Raw genomic sequence first — 22,100 nt, 5'->3', positions numbered from 1 at the left:
GCTATTTTCATCAGCATGTAGTTGTTTATTGTTTGTTACTATTTTTTATGGGGAGAAATAAGTGTTGGGACTCCTATTTCACCATCTTGTTGATGTGACTTCCAGAAAATACTCTATGTTTAAAAGATTCATTTCCACTCTTTGGTCTCAACCATAGAAACAAGATAACAAAGGGGACTCACCATTTGAAAAGCATCACAATAAGTACACATTATGCCACTACTATGGCCCTCAGCCCTACCACATCTTCAGAAGTGGACCTGTGGCAAGTGTGGCTACCCTGCCAAGCAGAGGAGAGAGAATAACTTGAGTGCCAAGGCTAAAAGATGAAATACCACTAGGACTGGTCAAATGAGGCCCCTAAAAATTGTATACCACAGATTCAGGCGTAGATTTTGTGAAGAAACAACACCTACACCCAAGAAGGCAGCTGTTGTACCATACAGTTCATCTTAAGGATTTCAATGATTAGTCACACAATAAATGTTCTGGTTTAAAACAAAATACCTAATTTCCTAAATTCCAGTTTCCAGTTCCACACATAAGGAACTTGGATATTGCCACTCCTCCCTAACAAGTAGAAACCTGAATAGAATGTAAAATCAAACTCTTTTTAGATCCATGAGAGATCAAAAAACACAGGACAAACCACTGCCCACAAGATTGAAGAGATAGACAAGCAAATACAGGTCGTCACAGCTTACCATAGCAGAGATTTAAAAGTAGAAAACACAGTGGAAACCAGTGCCAGTATAGGAATACCAAAACTATAATTGAAGAACTGCTGGAGTCTCAGTGCAGACAAGTCTGAGAGTTAAAAACTCCATGGGCCCCATCATAGGGGAGGACCCCATAATTCTAATTTACTTCCAGGAGCTCAACTAGGTTCTCACAGTAAATACTGGAGAAAAACCCTTTCATACATCTGGCAGGGGAAAAGGGAAAGGAAACGTTTTGAAATATACCAGAGCAAGCTCTCATGAAAATCAAACTAACCAGAGCCCAACCTACTAGAGCATTATCAGTACATAATAGACCTAGGGAAGCGAAATGCCCAATTCCAGTGACCTCTAGCCTTCCATATATAAGAAAAGGAAATACCTAACTCCAGCCCACACTAGCATTCTAACCCAGCTAAGAGAGAAAAAACTGAGAAATGCTTCTGAAGTTCACAGTCCAATTCAGAGGCACGGGCTCCCTAAGACCTGAGAGCTAATCATAGAACTACAGAACTCTTCCCCTTCCCCATACCTTACAACCATATTACAAAAGGCATATTTACAACAGTTCCTTTACCTAACAGAATGAATGTTTATATCCCCTGAAATTCATGTTAAACTTTTTCTCCCAATATGATGGGTTTTGGAGGTTTCACCTTTGGGAAGTGATTAACTCATGAGTGCAGAGCTCTGATGAATGGGATTAGTGTCCTTATTTAAAAAAAAAAAAAAAAAAAGACATCCAAGATAGCTCCCTACCCTTTCCACCATGTAAAGACACAGCAAAAAGATGACCTATGAACGAGGAAGTGAGTTCTCAATAGAACTGAATCTGCTGGCACCTCATCTTGGACTTCCCACACTCCCAGAACTATAAGGAATAAATTTCTCTTATTTATAAGCCATTCAATCTATGCTATTCTGTTCTAGTAACCTAAACAAACTAAGACATCGGGTTATTAAGAGAAAATTATAACAAATATTAAAAAGCAAAAAATTAGAAGAAACAGGGCAAGCACAGAGCCAAACATGGCAGGGAGAGTGCCATCATCAGATGGGGAACTTAAAACAAGTAGGATTAATACACTAAGTGCTGGGCCCCTGGGTGGCTCAGTCGTTAAGCATCTGCCTTCGGCTCAGGTCATGATCCCAGGGTCCTGGGATTGAGTCCCACATCGGGCTCCCTGCTCAGCGGGAAGCCTGCTTCTCCCTCTCCCACTCCCTCTGCTTGTGTTCCTGCTCTCACTGTCTCCCTCTGTCAAATAAATAAAATAAATAAAATCTTTTAAAAAAAATACACTAAGTGCTCTAATGAATAAAGAAAATAGAAGGCAAAAACAGATGAGAATGACAGACAAGGCAGAAAAAGAATGCATGATAAAAATAGGAGCAAAAAACAAGGGCATCAAATAGAAAACAGTAACAAATGTGGTAGATATTAATCCAACTATATCAATAATCCTTGAATGTCAGTGGTCTAAATTCACCAATAAAACAGAGAGATTGTCAAAGTGGATCAACAAATAAGACCCACTATATAAGATTTGTATAGTAGTCCTGCAATCTATAAGAATCCCACTTTAAATATAAAGACAAATATAAATTAAAAGCAAATGGAGAAAAACATACCATGCTAACACTAATCAAAACAAAGCAAGAGTAGATATATCAATTTTAAACAGTACAGACTTCAAAGCAAAGAAGATTATCAGGGCTAAAGAAGATCATTACATAATAATAAAGAGGTCAGTTCTCCAAGAAGACATAACAATTCTTAATGTGTATGTGCTTAACAACAAAGCAGCAAACTATATGAGGCAAAACTGATAGGACTGCAAGTAGAAATAAGTGAATCTACTATCACAGTTGAAGACTTCAACACCCCTTTCTCAGAAATGGACAGACTAACAAACAGGCATATAATAATAAATATAATAATAATATAATATAATCAGTAAAGACAGTTGGAATCAATAACACTATCAATCAAACAGATATAATTGATATTATTTATAGCAATAAAAGCACATATGAAAATCTAAGTTTCCACCTTAGGAAAATAAAAAAGAAGACCAAATTAAATTGAAAGTAGGCAAAAGAAAAAAATAAATAGAATTAGAGCAGAAATCAATAAAATTGATACAGATATCAATAAAATTCATAAAAATGAATAAAGAAAATCAATGAAACCAAAAGCTAGGTCTTTGAAAAGATCAATCAAATCTATAAGTCTCTAGCCAGGTAAACTAAGAAAAAAAGAGAGGACACAATTACTAATATCAAAAATGAAGGAGGGGACATCACTACAGATCCCATAAACATTAAAAGAATAATAAAGGAATACTATGAACTCTATGCCCATACATTTGATAAGTGAGATAAATTGGGCCAATTGCTTGAACGACTCAGTCTTCCAAACTCACACAAGAAAAAAACAGATGATCCAAATAGGCCTGTATCTGTTTTAAAAATTGAATCAGTAATTAATAACCTTCTAAAAAAAGAAAGTAACAAGCCCAGGTGGGTTCACCAGTAAATTTTACCAAACATTTAAGGAACACATTATATCAATTTCTATAAACTCTTTCAGAGGATAGAAGCAGAGGGAATACCCCCTAACTCATTCAATGAAGCCAGCATAAGCCTAATACCAAAACAAAAACATTACAAGAATAGAAAACTACAGACTGTATCTCTCATGGTTCTAAATTAACACTTTTTATACTGTTTGAGATTTGTAATTGTAATTCTATAAAATCAATTCTATTGTATTATTATGTTATTGTGTCTCTTCATTTCTAGAAACAATATTTCTCATTCCTGATTGATATTCAGGGGAAGACCAAGGAAATCAAATTCAGAGAAAATTCTTATTGAATAGTCACTGATTTTTCAGCTGAGAATCATTTATCCTTTTCTAAGTGATCCATTTTAAAATTTTTATTCTATAATCTTCAAGGTTTTTTATTTACTTGAATATAGTTAAAACACAATGTTATATTAGTTTCAGATGTATATCTAGTGATTCAATTTCTCTATACACTATGCTATGCTCTCCACAAGTAGCTACCATCTGTCACCACACAACATTACAATATCATTAACTATACTCCCCATGCTGTCCCTTTTGTTCTAATTTATTCATTCCATAACTGTAAGCCTTTATCTCCCACTCTTCTTCACCCATTTTTCCCAACCTCCTATACTCCTTTTCTCTGGTAACCATCAGTTTGTTCTATGTATTTTTAGGTCTGATTCTGCTTTTTGCTTGTTTATCTATTCATAAGTTCTATTTTTTAGATTTCACATATGAGTAAAATCATATGGTATTTATCTTTCTCTGATTTAATTCACTTAGCGTAATACCCTCTGAGTCCATCCATGTTATTGCAAAAGGCAAAATTTCATCCTTTTTTATAGTTGTGTCATATTCCAATGTTCAGGTTTTCATGTTTAAATATAATAATATACTGAAGGGAAAAAAAAAGTCTATGGTTTTATCTGCCTACAAGTTCCAAAAGAGTAAACTAAAACATAGCTATAAAAAAATGTAATGAAATCTTGGGTTTTATATTAATAAATATATACTATCCAGAAGAAGGAAGATGAAAAGTCCTACTATGTACAAATCAGACTACACCAAGAATATTATGCTTAGTTCTAGTATCATATTAAAAAGAGAGAGAAAGAGAAAGAGAGAGACTCAAAAATTAAAGAAGATCCCTAGATAACTTCAAAGGAAAATAAATTATCATGAATTTAAACAATGAAAACAACGTCAAAAATATTTGGAACATTTATACTTACTACAAAAAGACTGAAAAGGAGATTGAAAAGAAGTCACAGGAAGAGGGAGAAAAAGTAGGCAGGAGGCAGGCAAATTTAGATCAGTTTAAGAAGGAAATTGTAAGAAACAGAGTTGTCCACTACTGAAACAATAAACCTTAGGGCTAGTCAGTTCTTTATCACAAGAGTTGTTCAAGCAGAGATGGTGATCACTTGATAGAGATTTTAAGTATAGTTCCTTCAACAACATTCACTGAATAACAACTAGCTACCAGGCAGAGTAGATCCAAGAGTACTCTAACCTTGTAATTATAAGAGTCAATGATCTTAAAATGTAGAAAGTAGATAAAATAGCTACATTTCAACTTACCTTTTTTTCCTCCTGCAATATTATTACTTCATAAAATCGCGGGAGATTTAAGCAATAATTTTGTTGTTTATCTTTCTTGATGTTAATATTTTCATAATGAGGTGTCTTTTTCCTTTAGAAAAGTCAGAAAAATTGAGGAGCTCTCAGTTTCAAATATATAATTGTTTATAAAAGCAAAGAGAATATTTTACACCAACACTGTCTGCTTAAAAAGTATATAATAAGACCATCTGGATATGTTAAGCCAATATATTCTAAATTTTGTAAAATGTATTCATCTATGTTAGTTGTGCATTTTCCAATTCAGAGCATTATAAAAAACCTATACTAATAATGACTCCAAAAAAAATAGGATGTGGGATTTATATTAGTTTAAATAAAAAGCCACTAGGGTGCCTGGGTGGCTCAGTCATTAAGTGTCGGCCTTCAACTCGGGTCCTGATCCCAGGGTCCTGAGATCGAGCCCCACATCAGGCTCCCTGCTCCATGGGAAGCCTGCTTCTCCCTCTTCCACTCCCCCTGCTTGGGTTCCCTCTCTCGCTGTGTCTCTCTCTGTCAAATAAATAAATAAAATCTTTAAAATAAATAAATAGCCACCCAAAAAAGTTTCCTGTGTATTCTATTTAACATAAAACATCTTTAAAATTTCAAATCCCTTGATATTTCAACTATTTATATCACAAAACAAAAGAGGGGGCAGAAAGTTCTTTAAAAATAAAAGAGAAGCTTATTTTCACTGAAATTTACACAGCCTTAAGAAAGAATAAGAAACTAAAAGTGATTAACAGCCCAAGATTTAGAGTCAGACAGCCTGATATGAATCCTAGCACTGTTACCTACTAGCTGTGTGACCTTACACAAATCACCCTACTTCTCTAAACTTCAGAGTAGATTCTTCACCTGACTGTAAATAGTAACAACCAATTCTTAAGATTGTAAAGATTACAGTAGATAATATAGGTGAAGCATTTAATGCCATAGATTGCCCATAAGAACACAATAACTGAGCTATTATTACAAGAATTTTTTCTTAAGATTTATTAATTTATTTTAAAGAAAGAGCATGAGCAGGGGGGCAGAGGGAGAGGGAGAGAGACTCTCAAGCAAACTCTACACAGAGCACAGAGCCTGATATGGGGCTCAGTCTCATGACCCTGAGATCACGACCTGCTCCAAAATCAAGAGTTGGGCATTTAACCAACTGTGCCACCCAAGTGCCCCTACAAGAATTATTTTTAAATAGGCTATATGACTATACTATTTTTTCCATTTCTTAAACAGAATTTAAAAAAAAAACCTCATATTAAACATTTCCAAGGAACTATACTGAACAAAAACATTTTTAAAAACAGGTAATAGAAAAACATAAAAACAAATGCTTAAGTTATATAACTGCAAATATTTTCTTTGATATTGCTATGATTTAAATACCCATTTAACAGTTCACTGGTGAATGCTGACTTTGCTGACTTTTTTCACACAAAATTCAACAAATGAACTTGTGTTCAAAACTTCAGAGAATTTGGTGGATAAGAAATTTATATTTCAGAGATCAGAAGGGTCACATATCATTTAGGTCTATGTCTTTCGCAAAAAGAGACCTAGAAGTTTATCTTTCCATTTACAATGACCAGGTATCTCCACTTTTATACTATATCAAATATCCCAGAATAATTCTGACTCGATCAGTAAAGCAAAAGGTAAATAAATAAATAAATAAATAAATAAATAAATAAATAAATAAATAAAAAGGTACAAAATGTCAAGTACCAGATGGAACCAAGACAACTGCAAATAAAAGATACGGTGAAGGCAGCAAAATCAAAAAGCAGACAAATTATGGAAATGGTGACATATATGAAGCAGTCTGGAATGCAATCTATATGGATACATTCCTAAGCAAAAGTGAAAATGCAAATAGAAGCAGCATAGGAAATAAAAAGCTCAAAGAAAAAGTAACATTAAAAAACCAGGAATTAGAATGGGAGTGGGATAGGGATGGAGAAACAAAAGAGACTGTTAGCAAAAAACTGCCAAGCAAAATCAGAGCAACAAGGTTAGACAGAGTTGTGGTTATGCCTGCAGTATGTAGTCAGAAGTGTAATGGAATGGAAGGAAAGCAATCATCAGGAACTACATACCTTAAAAAAAGGTTGAAGCAGTAATCAAAAATCTCCCAACAAACAAGAGCCCAGGGCCAAATGGCTTCCTAGGGAAATTCTACCAAACATTTAAAGAAGAATTAAGACTTATTCTTCTGAAACTGTTCCAAAAAATAGAAATGGAAGGAAAACTTCCAAACTCATTTTATGAGGCCACCATTACCTTGATCCCAAAATCAGACACAGACCCCATCAAAAAGGACAATCACAGACCAATATCCCTGATGAACATGGATGCAAAAATTCTCACCAAAATACTAGCCAATTGGATCCAACAGTACTTTAAAAGGATTATTCACCACAACCAAGTGGGATTTATTCCTGGGCTGCAAGGTTGGTTCAACATCTGCAAATCAATCATTGTGATACAGTACATTAATAGAAGAAAGAACAAGAACCATATGATCCTCTCAATAGATGCAAAAAAAGCATTTGACAAAGTACAGCATCCTTTCCTGATTAAAACTCTTCAGAGTGTAGGCATAGAGGGTACATAGCTCAATATCATAAAAGCCATCTATGAAAAACCCACAGCTAATATCATTCTCAATGGGGAAAAACTGAGAGCTTTCCCCGTAAGGTCAGGAACACAGCAGGGATGTCCACTATCACCACTGCTATTCAACATAGTACTAGAAGTCCTAGCCACAGCAATCAGACAACAAAAAGAAATCAAAGGCATCCAAACTGGCAAAGAAGAAGTCAAACTCTCACTCTTTGCAGATGATATGATACTGTATGTGGAAAACCCAAAAGACTCCACCCCAAAACTGCTAGAACTCATACAGGAATTCAGTAGAGTGGCAGGATATAAAATCAATGCACAGAAATCAGTTGCATTTATATACACCAACAACAAGACAGAAGAAAGAGAAATTAAGGAGTCGATCCCATTTACAATTGCACCCAAAACCATAAGATACCTAGGAATAAATCTAACCAAAGAGGCAAAGGATCTGTACTCAGAAAACTATAAAATACTCATGAAAGAAATTGAAGAAGACACAAAGAAATGGAAAAACGTTCCATGCTCATGGATTGGAAGACCAAACATTGCGAAGATGTCTATGCTACCTAGAGCAATCTCACATTTAATGCAATCCCTATCAAAATACCATCAATTTTTTTCAAAGAAATGGAACAAATAATCCTAAAATTTGTATGGAACCAGAAGAGACCCCGAATAGCCAGAGGAATGCTGAAAAAGAAAAGCAAAGCTGGTGGCATCACAATTCCAGACTTCAAGCTCTATTACAAAGCTGTAATCATCAAGATAGTATGGTACTGGCACAAAAACAAACACATAGATCAATGGAACAGATCGCTTCTCAGCCTTTTGGCTAAGATCAAGTGTAGATCAATGGAACTAAATAGAGAGCCCAGAAATGGACCCTCAACTCTATGGTCAATTAATCTTCCACAAAGCAGGAAAGAATATCCATTAGAAAAAAGACAGTCTCTTCAACAAATGGTGTTGGGAAAATTGGACAGACACATGCAGAAGAATGAAACTGGACCATTTCCTTACACCACACACAAAAATAGACTCCAAATGGATGAAAGACCTAAACGTGAGAGAGGAGTCCATCAAAATCCTAGAGGAGAACACAGGCAGCTACCGCTTCAACCTCAGCCGCAGCAACTTCCTCCTAGAAACATCGCCAAAGGCAAGGGAAGCAAGGACAAAAATGAACTATTGGGACTTCATCAAGATTAAAAGCTTTTGCACAGCAAAGGAAACAGTCCACAAAACCAAAAGACAACCGACAGAATGGGAGAAAATATTTGCAAATGACATATCAGATAAAGGGCTAGTATCCAAAATCTATAAAGAACATCAAACTCAACACCCAAAGAATGAAGAATCCAATCAAGAAATGCGCAGAAGACATGAACAGAGACTTTTTCAAAGAAGACATCCAAATGGCCAACAAACAGACGAAAAAGTGCTCAACATCACTCAGCATCAGGGAAATCCAAATCAAAACCTCAATGAGATACCACCTCACACCAGTCAGAATGGCTAAAATTAACAAGTCAGGAAATGACAGATGTTGGCGGGGATGCGGAGAAAGGGGAACCCTCCTACACTGTTGGTGGGAATGCAAGCTGGTGCAGCCACTCTGGAAAACAGTATGGAGGTTCCTCAAACAGTTGAAAATAGAGCTACCATACGATCCAGCAATTACACTACTGGGTATTTACCACAAAGATACAAATGTAGGGATCCGAAGGGGTACGTACACCCCAATGTTTATAGCAGCAATGTCCACAATAGCCAAACTATGGAAAGAGCCAAGACGTCCATCGACAGATGAATGGACAAAGAAGCTGTGGTATATATACACAATGGAATATTATGCAGTCATCAAAAAAGAAACGAAATCTTGCCATTTGCAACAACATGGATGGAACTAGAGGGTATTATGCTGAGCGAAATAAGTCAGTCAGAGAAAGACATGTATCATATGATCTCATTGATATGAGGAATTCTTAATCTCAGGAAACAAACTGAGGTTTGCTCGAGTGGTGGGGGGGAGGGATGGGGTAGCTGGGTGATGGACACTGGGGAGGGTATGTGCTATGGTGAGTGCTGTGAATTGTGTAAGACTGATGAATAAAAGACCTGTACCTCTGAAACAAATAATACATTATGTTTAAAAAAAAAAAAATAGTCGGAAGGGAAAAATGAAGAGGGGGAAATGGGATCAGGAGATGAACCATGAGAGACTATGGACTCTGAGAAACAAACTGAGGGTTCTAGAGGGGAGGGGGGGGATGGGTTAGCCTGGTGATGGGTATTAAAGAGGGCACGTATTGAATGGAGCACTGGGTGTTATATGCAAACAATGAATCATGGAACACTACATCAAAAACTAATGATGTAATGTATGGTGATTAACATAATAAAATTTTTAAAAAAATTTTTAAAAAAGGTTACTTTTGCCTTATTATAATTAAACCTCAGTAAAACTGATGAGCAGGTAGGCAGGCAAGCAGGCAGACAGAAAGACAGACAGATGAGCAAACCAGCCAAACTGAAAGAAAAAAGGATAAAATTAGAATACTGAATAACAAAAACATATGTCAAGGGGATGAACAGAGTTAATTAGAATATTTCATAGACTTTGTTTTGTTTGGAAGAATGACAAAGATATTAAGTTAGACACCATTAAGTTAAATATACATATTAAAGTTCTAGTGTTCTGCTAAAAGAATAAAAATACAAGGTATACCTCCCATGTTAGGAGAGTTAAAAAAATGAAAAAGAAAAGAGAAGAGGGTATAAATTCCCCAAAATAAGAATCATGTTTTATTCTTTTTATTCCTAGTTACTATGTGTAGTACTAGCACAGAGAAAGAATTCAAACAATGTTTGTTCAGTAAATGAATATTAGCAAGGGAGTCTAAGAAAGAGTCTCAGCTACAGCCACCACTGGTATATAGATGTGTTTGAATCTGTCTAGGAAACTAATTAGATAGGTAATCACCGTGGGACTTATAAGAAAACTCATTTATGAGAGAAGAAGAATCAGGCAGATAAGCTGGCTCTTGTTTAAAAATTTTAATGAGGAAAACAGGTGATAGATTCTGAGAACATGGTATTTGTTATGCAATTTTGTTTTCCATGGACCCATGTCTAAGGCCTTACTGTAGAAGTAGGAGAAAATAAAGACAGAACAAGTTATTCTACCAGAAATATATTTCCTAGTTAAACTTCATAAATATAACCTCCAAAGTGACGCTATGGCTCTGATCCCACACTGAGAATGGCTTCTAAATCTATCATTTAGTCGGAAGAATGGACACCAGAGCCAGACACAAATGAATATATTAGAATACTTTCTAGTAAAGAACTACATTAAAGGTATACTATACTTTATTTATTTATTCATTTAATTGTTTACTTACTGGACTATATCATATTGTCCAGGACCAGGCCCTGACTTTATAGGTAACTCAAGTCTTCCTAAAGAGTTGCCAAAATGTATCCCCTTGTATTTCAAAGTTGCATTGGAAAAACCCTTTAAAAAAAAAAAAAGTGAAGATTAGACATAGTTTAAATAAATCATGAAACAATGTTTAACTTCATTTAAGTCTAAACCTAAAATAAGGACAGCCTTAGTCAAGGGGGTTCCCGCAACCACTGCTCAAGTCTTCTCTCAATCTAAGTTAACACTGCTATGCCCCATCCTACTTCTGAGTCAGCCAGGATTCTCAGAGAAGTATCTCTACTTTTAGCATATCCTCAACCAATATGAACAGCTCTTCCCTTGGCAGGACACTCAGCAACCTAAAACCTTAAGTACAATAAAGATGAGCTCCTCATCATTTAAACAAGGGAGGATAGGGCAGAACTGTATGATTTAGGGAACAGAAAGTCTGTTAAAAATGATCTTAATTAAATAGAAATTATATTGATTTCCAGAAATCAAATTCAAATTCAAATATCACCAGCAGATATTAGATAATTTCTAATTACCTAGTATTTAAAACTCTAACACATTCATGTAAAGTTTTCAAATAGCAACAAATTTATGACAAACAAATTAAACACTACCCCCCAGTTCATTCTATTAATGTTTGAGGTCCAGATTCGTCCTTTAATGCCAAAGAAATTATCTGTGACATGAGAAATCAACAAGCATGTTTCCTTTGCATCCACCATAATAAATGTCAAAATTTAAGCATGACCCTGAAAAGTTCACTTTAGGAAAGTTAAAGGACGTGGTTTCATCAGAAATTAATAAAATAATACAATGTAACATAAGAACAGTAACTTCTCTTACAGAAATTCTCTTTTGTAGACCTCATAGATTCTAAATTGAGCAATCATTTAAAAATTTCTTTAAAAATCATTTTTTAACTGACGGTAAAAGGTAAACTCTGGTCTACTTACCTTATTTTTTAATTCACATTTATAAAAATATGGTTTTAAAATAAGCTTGGATTAATAATCCAATTTATATACATATAAAAAATAAAATCCCCATAACAAATTTGTAGCTTAACTGCATAAAAGAGAGTCACTTGTCCCAGGTGAGTATTACTCTTCTAGAACAGTGGAACCAACCTCTCTCAATTATCATTATATTATTAATGAAATAAATAGCAATATTAGTAATATAAAGTATAATTCCAATTCAAAATGGTGAATCAAACCCATATCTGCCTGACTCCTACCAAAATTTCAAAAAAATTCTATAAAATGGACACAAATTATCAATACTAGAAACTAAGAGAAGGTATCATTCATGTTCCAAAACTTCAAAGAATTTCTGGAAAATATAGCACAGCAGAGTCTACAACAAGAAAGAGAACTCACTGCATGTGAAAAGAACCTCCTCTGAAGCTTATTGATGACCCCAATGAGACAGAAACTAAAGATAAGGATGGACTCTTGGGTGGTAAGTAGGGAGCAATTCTCAAAACTACTAATACCCTTGGAGATTTGTGCCAGAACCATTACATGAATTGATGAAAAGCAATGTTACACCCACTCTATTCTTGGCATGCACAGTTGGAAATAAACTGGAAGCTCTGCCATTGGCCCCTAATGAGGACAAACTCTATTTAGAGAGGTACCACTCCAGAAAGCTTTGGGATGCCACAACAAAATTCAAAAAGAATCTGGTACAGCACTAAAATTCCCTACTATGTGAAAATGCCTTTTATTTCCCAGAACTTACTATTAACTAGCTCTCAAATGTTATAGAATACAACACAGTAAAACTAAACTTTCCCTTCTACACCCACCTAATCTTAAAGAATTAAATAGGGGCCAACAAAATCTCTGACAGAACTTTGATGTTTCCATGAAGTGAAATAGGACCTTTGTTGATTCTTTTTATAGATGCAATCTCACAGAGAAATTGAACTGCAGTTTCTCTACAGGCTTCCCCTGGTTTGATTTCCCTTATTTACTCGTTTGGGGTGGTAGAGGATGTTGGAGCTGAGGGTAGAGAAACAGGGAGTTATTAATTATGTCTAAGTAAGATTCAGACATGTTTTGAAATGTCTAGTGAACTAATAGGGCAAATCAACCAGAAGGTGAATGTGAAAACTAATCCTATGGAAAGCAGCTAATCATAATGACCCTCATCCAGTAAGAAAGAAAATCCTACTGTCCAAAAAGCATTTAGCAATGCTAAATATTGAATATTTTCTGTGGACTGAATTCACTCCCTAACATTCCCCACTGGATTTATGCCTGTGACCTACAGGGTACAAAGAGGCTATGATAAAAATCTAAAAGACCTCTTTCATTAAACACTAGTAAAACTCAGTGCTACTTCTAGACCCCTATAATACAACATAACACAAAAAGAGAAAGACATTATTCCCCCAACTTCACCCCAGTTCATTATGCAGCTTTAGCTGTGATCAAGTACATTGGCAGAAATGCCCAGCAAAGAGCACCATCTGGTAAGAGCCTGAAGTGCCTGGTAGAACAGCAGCTATCTCAGTGGAAATAGACTTGTTCAGGAGCATGGTCAAGACAACCCCTGAGGACTTCCAGAAACACCTGGGAAGAAGTTTGCAGAAGGCTAGAAGACCGTTACATCAATAGGAGGAGACAACTTACATTTGAGTTATTAACAAAATTGTGACTCTCTTTAATACCCATAATCCAATGAAACCTGGGAAAACTTGTTATATAAATAAAAAGGATTAATCCTTATTTCCACTAGGAATATTTCCAGCACTGTAAGTGGTCTCAATGTACTTAGATTATTAATATGTAGATCCCTTCTAATGAATTATAATGCAAAGAGTGGAGAGGTATTTTCCTATCTTCACTGTAGACGTTCAGCTTTAACACACTATGAAGCTATAACACTATAAATCACTGTATCAAAGATGATATTATTACTATTATTATCATAAATAGGTTGTCTAGTTGATACATGATTCTCAAGCCCAGATCTTTGTCAGTATTAGAAGGAACAGAGCTATGAATAAAAATTGAAAGAGCTGTCTCACCAATCTCTATAGCACATAGAGTATACACTGCTTTGGCACTCCAGAGTATAACACAAAAGGAAATAAGGCAGTCAGATCACCCAAAGGCTTTGAATCTGGGGTACAGAAACAAATGTAACACCTAGCAGAACAGTATAGAAAAATGGGACAGCCTGACATGTCCAACAGAGCTACAGATGGTAGTAGATGAATACTGGAAGAAACCGTGGCATCCACTAGAGTAGGTGAAAAGCAGCCTGTTCCTTTGGGTCAGTGGCAACTCCAAAGATTGCTGCACCCTACAGAGCTTTAGGAAAAGAAAGAACGCCAAGCCACACAACACTTCCTTTTGCTAAAGTAAGTGTTCTAGATCATCTTTCAAATGGAATTACCTAATATAGCCATAAATTCCAAAGTACATATATAGTTGTGTGGACAGAAAGAGCAAAATTTCCTAATTTGTGTTATACTTTACTTTTACTTAGAAATTAAGTTAAATTTCATAATTGTGCAGATTTTTGGCATAATAAGAAGTAAAGCACAATGTAGAACTCTGTTTTAATACAATATAACCATGTTAGATATGTTAGATATTTTATATGTTTCAGGCAAGAGCATATCTACTATGTTTATTTACTATAGCCTATAGATTTTTTTTTAAAAAGCAGTATTTTAAGACAGCATTTTGATAAATCATCTCTTACATCACATTTTTATAGCCTAAAACATACATGTTAAAGTTCTATATTAATTCTTTTAACACAGCATTTTAAGACCTTGAGCAGAATTAGGTCTAGGAAACTTTCTTCAGGTTAATTTACACCGTTGTGATTTTGTGGTTCAACTGTTTAACAATTCTTAAGGTAATCCAGTAGAAGGAAAGATCATGCATAAATATACATACACACCATTCAAGACATTAGCAAAATCGTTTTCCTATATATACAGCAAAATTAATTTCACCTAAACCATATGAATTGACAACTACTTACTTCACTAACCTCTGATTGCAGAGGTTACTCAGGTAAATGTTCAATCTGAAATTTAATTTAAAAGCCTCTTAAAAATGCAAGACAGAAAATGAAAAATAAATTGATGCACTCTTAACTCTAAATCATACTCTCTTTATGTCAAGAAGTGTTGACAATATCAACTTCAAGGTCATTGTCAACTTGGAAAATCATTAGCAAATAAAATATGACTTAACTGAAGCAAACTCAGCATGGAGCTGCATTATTTTAAGTGAATGTTGTAATACAACTTGAAAAAGAATTACTAACTGTCACTCCCATTGACAATAAAATGTATGAAGAAGGAGCTATGCAACTTTTCCACCATGTCTTTTCCATAATTAAGTATGGAAATAGAATTTGTGAAGAATTCATGTCCCAAAGTATATCAATTCAAACACTAATGGACTGTTCTCCAGTGTGGCAGCACATGGGTAGTTCCCAGCATGTTATCATTAGCAAATGTCAGTGTCATAATTCCACCACAAACTCTGCTTGTGAAATCCACCTCTGAAAAGTAGGTTTCTAATGGTTACCTGGGCTCTTCTTAAGAAAAAAAGAGAGAGAGAGAGATGCTAAATTTTATAATTCAAATGTTACATAAAGTAACTTATATAGAGAATTTTTCCTTACAGATTAAGTACAGCTAAAACTTATCATTTGTTGGCTAGAGTCTTACACAACTCTTAATTTCAGAGTTTCTTTTCTATTTCAAACTATTTAAAATATCTCCAGCATATGTTATTCACCAGTTCAGGGAAAAAGAACAACTATTACATATCTCTTGTATTATTTTCTTAATCGTCTATTAATATTCACATCTAGAAACTAAGCCCACATATAAGATTACCTCAAAAAGCAACTAAAGAGATCACTGAATTATCAGAAATTGGGTAAGATCTAAATAAACATTACTACAGTATCAATTTCACAAGTAGTCTATAGGAATCTGTATTTTTTCTGAAGGAAAAATAAATTTTATATGTCAAAGTAATGTTTATTCATATGTGAAAAAGGTTTTGTACATCTAGGTAAGCTTGGAGTCATGGTTCTAGCCCTTGAATAGATAGAATATTCCAAAACAAAGAAACAGTATATATGAAAAGTATAATTTTAAAGAAAAGAATAACCATTTTGAAATTTAAGGTAAGAGTAATCAGAGAATTGTTTAAGCTAAGACCAAAAATCTAGGACTATTGTGAAAAAGAGCTTAAGTAACCTGGCCAAGGACAAATAACTATTAAGTGGTGAAGCCAAGAAAAAAAACCAGGTGGTATACTCCATTCAACTACATCTCCTAACTCTTCTTTACCTTCAACAGAATATACTGATACTAGACCATAGGACTTCCATTAATTTCACTGCAATTTTTTTATATAATTTATCTCTACTGTTCTTCTAAGCATCTTCCTCAAATATCTAAGATATGGGCACTGTCTGTTGAAGACGACTAATTATTTTGAGATTATTAACAGGATAATGGGATAGTCAAGGCCTGAAAACCAGGTATGGCATAGAAAGAGAGGGCAAAATAGTCATGGGACAAAAGACCCCATAGTCAGAAGAAATGGGAATTCTCTGAGAATAGGGGAAACATCTATAACTTACAATGTCCTTTCTCTCCATATTTCCAGAGATAACCTGGTTTTTCTTAAGTTTTATAGCATAAAACAATCCAAATCATGAGAGACCTGGACTCCGGGAAACAAACTGAGGGTTACAGAAGAGAGGGGGGCGGAGGGATAGGGTGACCGGGTGATGGGTATTAAGGAGGGCACATGTTGAGATGAGCACTGGGTGTTATACGCAACTAATGAATTATTGAACACTACAACAAAAACTTATGATGTACTATATGTTGGCTAAATGAACATAATGAAAACAACTGTACTTGAACATAAAATGTATCATCTCTATTGTGTTCCACAATCAATAGAAATCAAAAAGAGGAGTTACAAGCTAAAAATAAAATAATACTGGCTTATGTATTTGCCATTATCATTGTTCTTTAATTCTTTGTATAGATTTGAGTTACTATCTAATGAGCTTTCATTTCAGCCTGAAGGACTGCCTCTAGTATTTCTTTTAGAGGAAGTACTAGAGATAAATTCTATTAGTTTCCGTTTACTTGGGAATGTCTTAATTTCACCTTCATTTTCAAAGAACAGAATTCTTGATTGGCAGTCTTTTTTTTTTTTTTTTTTTTTTTCCAGCACTTTGAAAATATCATTCCATTGCCTTCTGGCCTCCATGGTTTCTGGTAAGTCAACTGTTAATCTTATTGTGGAATTCCTTGTCACTTCTCCTGCTCTTTTAACACCTCTCTTTGTCTTTGGCTTTCAACAGTTTGACTGTAACATATCTAGGTATGCATCCCTTTACATTTATCCTGCTTGGAATTCATTGAGCTCCTTGTATGCATAGATCAATGTTTTTCAACAAATATGGGGTGTTTTAGCCATTATTTCTTCAGACATTCTCTCTGACCCTTTTTCTTCTCTCCTGGGACTTCCATTATGCATATGTTGGTATGCTTGATGGTGTTCCACAAGTCTCTGAAGCTATGTTTATTTTTCTTCATTCTTTTTTCTTTTGTCAGACTATACAGTATCAATTGATTTGTCAAATTTCCTTATTCTTTCTTCTGCCAGTTCAAATCCATTACTGAATCCCTCTAGTAAATTTTCAAGACCGTAACTGTACTTTTCAATTCCAGAATTTCTATTTGATTTCTTTCTATAATTTCTAACTTTTTTATTGATACATTCTATTTGGTGAGACACTGTTCTTATATTTTTCTTTAGTTCTTTAGACATAGCTTCCTTTACTTCTTTGAATATATTTAAAATAGCTGATTTAACAACTTTGTCTACATACTGGCTTCTTCAAGAACAGTTTCTATTGGTTGCTTTTCCTACATATGGGCCACATTTTTTGTTCTTTACATTTCTCGTAATTTTTTTGTTGAAAATTACACATTTCAGATAATATAATGGGGCAAATCTGAAAATCAGAATCTCCCTCCACCACCTAAGAGTTTGTTGGTGCTTGTTTTGTTAGTGATTTTCCTGGACTCTCTCTAGATTCTGTATTCTTTGTCATATGTGTCTACTGAAGTCATAGCCTGGTTTGCTAAGTGGTCAGGTAATGGTTGTACAAACGTTGGACAAGGCATTTCCTTAAATGCCTTGAACTAATAAGTCTCCAACCTTTGCAGAGATGCTCTGTGCATGTGTTAGGGCACACCTTCAATGTTCAAGTAGGCAGTTTGTAAGTCTACCTTAGCCTACACTTCCAGTGTAGAACCTCAAGACCACCTATAGGAAAGAGCTTTGTACTTTGTCAAGTCTGGTTTTTGTAGGGCTGGATTAGCAGTGAAATTCCTTTCCATGTTTTACAAGACTAAGCAAGTTAAGTAAATATATTGAGAATAATGGAATAACAAGTTTCTCATGGAAAAGGAAAGACTAGAACAAACCTGTGGTACTGGATTGGAATTTCTTAAGAACAAGATATTCTCTTTTATAACCACAACATAATTATCAAAATCAGGTATCAGCATAAACTCAAAGTTTTTAATGGACAGATAGATAAGAAATAAGTATGGATTTCTAATTCTGTCCATTGATAGCCTGAAATAATGACACCCCAGTAGCAATGCATGTACATAGTATACTGATCTTGTTTTGAAATACCATTCTCCACTAAATGGAAGTAGGGCTCCTTAAAGAAATGTCTGCTTCCAAGGCTGGGGCAGGGGGAAAAAATTTGGTGAACCTGGAACATCTTACTGTGCCAGAAGGTAAAGAAATGCTCAAAGAATGATGAGGACATGTCAAAAAGACACTAGACACAGCTTAAAAGGACTCCCAAGGATCAAATCTGAGGTAATTTAAACTTCAGAATACATAATGAGTAATAAATGATAACTTTTTGAGTAAGAGAGGAATTCATGAATCCATGCTGATATAAATGAGAAAGAAAGATAAGGAAAGCTCTTCTTTAAAGTGCCAACAAAATGTTAAAGGAAAGATGGAGTCATAAAACCACCACTTGATAAACATCACAGTAAAATTTAATCAGGCATCATGAAAGGATATTAAACTAGTAAGTTTGATGAAGAAAAAGATATCTACTTATTCTTAAAGTAACTCCCACAAAATATTTATAATTTTTTTAAAACAGTAATTTTACAGTAGATAAAACTGGAAGACACCACCTCAAGTTAATATCACCAATCATGAGATAAGCAGATATCCTGTGCCTCTTTATGTGATGCACTGAGAAGGATATATCATTTCTGGAGTATTCCTGCCAAAAAATATAAACTTACTCTAATCATGATAAAATATACACAAACCCAAAATTAAGAAATACTCTACAAAGTAACTAGGCTATACTCTTCAAAAAGTCAAGGTTACAAAAGAAAAAGAAAGACTAAAGAACCGTTCCAAATTAAGGGAATCTTTTTTTTTTTAAGATTTTATTTATTTGACACAGAGAGAGAGAGAGTGAGCACAAGCAGGGGGATTGGCAGAGGGAGAAGCAGGCTCCCCCCTGAGCAGGGAGCCCATTGTGGGGCTCGATTCCAGGACCCTGGGATCATGACCTGAGCCAAAGGCAGACACTTAACTGACTGAGCCACCCAGGTGCCCCAAATTAAAGGAATCTGAAGGGACATGACAAGTAATTGTAAAATGTAATACCAGATTCACTCCAGAACAAATTTTTTTAAAGATATCATTGAGATCATTAGCATTTTTTAAATATCTGTGGATTAGATATTAGTATTATGTCAGTGAAAATTTCCTGATTTTGATAATTGCATTATGGTAGAAGAGAATGTGTCATTCTCCAGGAAATTTGTATTTAAGTATTTAGGGTAAAGGATCATCATGTCTGAAATATGCTCTTGAATTCCTTAATAAAAATAATAATATAAAAATACATAGGAAGAAAAAATGGTAAAGTAAATGTGATAAAATGCTAACTGCAGATTCTGACTGAGTTATATGGGAAGTCTTTGTATTATTCTTGTAACTTTTCTACCAGTCTGAAATTATTTCAAAATTTAAAATTATTTCAAAAAAGAAAAGTACTAACCAGGAACAATGAATGAATTAGATCTAATATAACTATATGGTTAAATCTAGAAAATATAACATTACGTGAAATAGCAAGCAACCTACACACCAGATGATACCATTTACTTAAAATTTTTAAAATCATACCACAATATATATTGTTATTCATGTATGTAACAAAGATTTAGTGTTTACTTTGGCAAAGGGAAAAGAACATAAGGAGGGAAACTTGGTAAGGTAACAATTTTAATAATGTATTTTAAAACACAGCAAATTCAAGTGTGACAAATTTTTACTGTGTTATATGTGATGGTAGGTCCATGGACATCTGTTTGTTTGTTTTTTTAATTTTAACTCCAGTATAGGTAACATACAGTGTTAAGAGTTTCAGGTGTACAATACAGTGATTCAACAATTCCACACATCACCCAGTGCTCATCATGACAAGTTCGCTCCTTAATTTCCATTGCCTATTTCACCCATCCCCCCATTGACCTCCCCTCTGGTAACCACCAGTTTGTTCTCTATAGTTAAGAGTCTGTTTCTTGGTTTATCTTTCTTTCTCTTATTTTTTTCCTTTGCTCATTTTTTGTTTCTTAAATTCCACATATGAGTGAAATCATATGGTATTTGTCTTTCTCTGACTTATTTTGCTTAGCATTATACTCTCTAGATCCATCCATATGGTTATAAATGGCAAGATTTCATTCTTTTTTATAGCTGAGTAATATTGTATTGCATATTTATATATGCATATATATGTGCATATATATATCACATCTTCTTTATCCATTCATCTATCAAAGGACACTTGGGCTGCTTCCATAATTTGGCTACTGTAAATAATGTTGCTATATAAACATAAGGGTACATGTATTCCTTTGAATTAGTGTTTTGTAACTTTTGGGCAAATACCCAGTACTGCAATTACTGGATCACAGGGTGGTTCTATTTTTAACTTTATGGGGAACCTCCATACTCCATATTCCACAGTGGCTGTACCAGTTTTTTGTTGTGTTGTTGTTAATATTTTATTTATTTATTTGAGAGAGAGAGAGATAGTGAGCAAGCGAGCAAGAGAAAGAGAGAGAGCACAAGCCTGGGGAGAGGCAGAGGGAGAAGCAGACTCCCCACTGATCAGGGAGTCCAATGTGGGGCTCGATCCCAGGACCCTGGGATCATAACCTGAGCCAAAGGCAAACGCCTAACTGACTGAGCCACCCAGGCGCCCCCACAGTGGCTGCACCAGTTTACATTCATGGGTATCTGTTATTATGTTTGTACTATTCTATGTAGAATTATATAAATTACAGTATATATTTTTTAAAGCTTTTAACAATTCAAAGGATCTAAGACCTCAAAATGCCCTAGTATAGCCACAAACCAAATGGTTTCTAAAGATATTTGGGCCTAAGCCCAAAGATGGAGACATGTACAAACAAAAATTTATAGCGTACTAAGAGTGAAGGTCAAGCCAAATCTGAGAATACCTATTCTCTGCCCAAGGTTCATCTTTCAGCCTATCCTTAAGTCTATGCTTAATTCTGGTCATTTTCCTCATGGGGATTACTTCTTCCAGATCTCATAAAAGTATAAAAATATAAGTTCAAAGCACTATGTACTTCAGTCTTGTAATTAAGTAAAACCAGACCAATCATCCATATTCATGGATAATTCATATATTTCAATTGGCTGGATGAAATTTTGGCTCAGTTTTGGCCAGGTTTGAACCCAAAAAGCTGCATGAGATGGATCTGCTCTAATATGTTTGATATTTTAACTAGAGAGAAGTTCCTTATCTTTTTTAATAAACATTTGTGAAATAAATAATGCTTACATTATCAGATTCAAATTCCTTTATTAAAAAATGTTCTTTTCCCTTCCAAATTCAGGGAAAGAATATCTATGTATTGCATAGGATTATACATCATAGCAGAGACTTCTAGTAAGTGAAACCTTTTTCCTCTTCGTCCTAGATGTAGTTAGACTATATTTCCCAGCCTCCT

The 22,100-nt window shown here is 34.7% G+C and overlaps 1 protein-coding gene across 1 annotated transcript in view; it reads right to left on the bottom strand.

Moving 5' to 3' along the window:
* Window positions 1–22,100, bottom strand: part of STPG2 (sperm tail PG-rich repeat containing 2) — a 517,945-nt gene that overhangs the window by 473,719 nt on the left and 22,126 nt on the right. Inside the window, exons 5-6 of the mRNA XM_088020218.1 lie at window positions 10,950–11,062; window positions 4,876–4,987 (exon numbers count right to left, since the gene is read on the bottom strand). Coding sequence (XP_087876344.1) covers window positions 4,876–4,987; window positions 10,950–11,062 — 225 coding nt within the window. The remainder of the gene's footprint in view (window positions 1–4,875; window positions 4,988–10,949; window positions 11,063–22,100) is intronic.

This window comes from Eumetopias jubatus, unplaced genomic scaffold (genome assembly GCF_037043125.1).
Source record: "Eumetopias jubatus isolate StellerSeaLion01/CBP00866 unplaced genomic scaffold, mEumJub1_p1.0 scaffold_2, whole genome shotgun sequence".
Lineage (NCBI taxonomy): Eukaryota > Metazoa > Chordata > Mammalia > Carnivora > Otariidae > Eumetopias > Eumetopias jubatus.
Note: the sequence above shows the minus strand (reverse complement) of the source record. Positions and strands in the feature narration are given on the sequence as shown.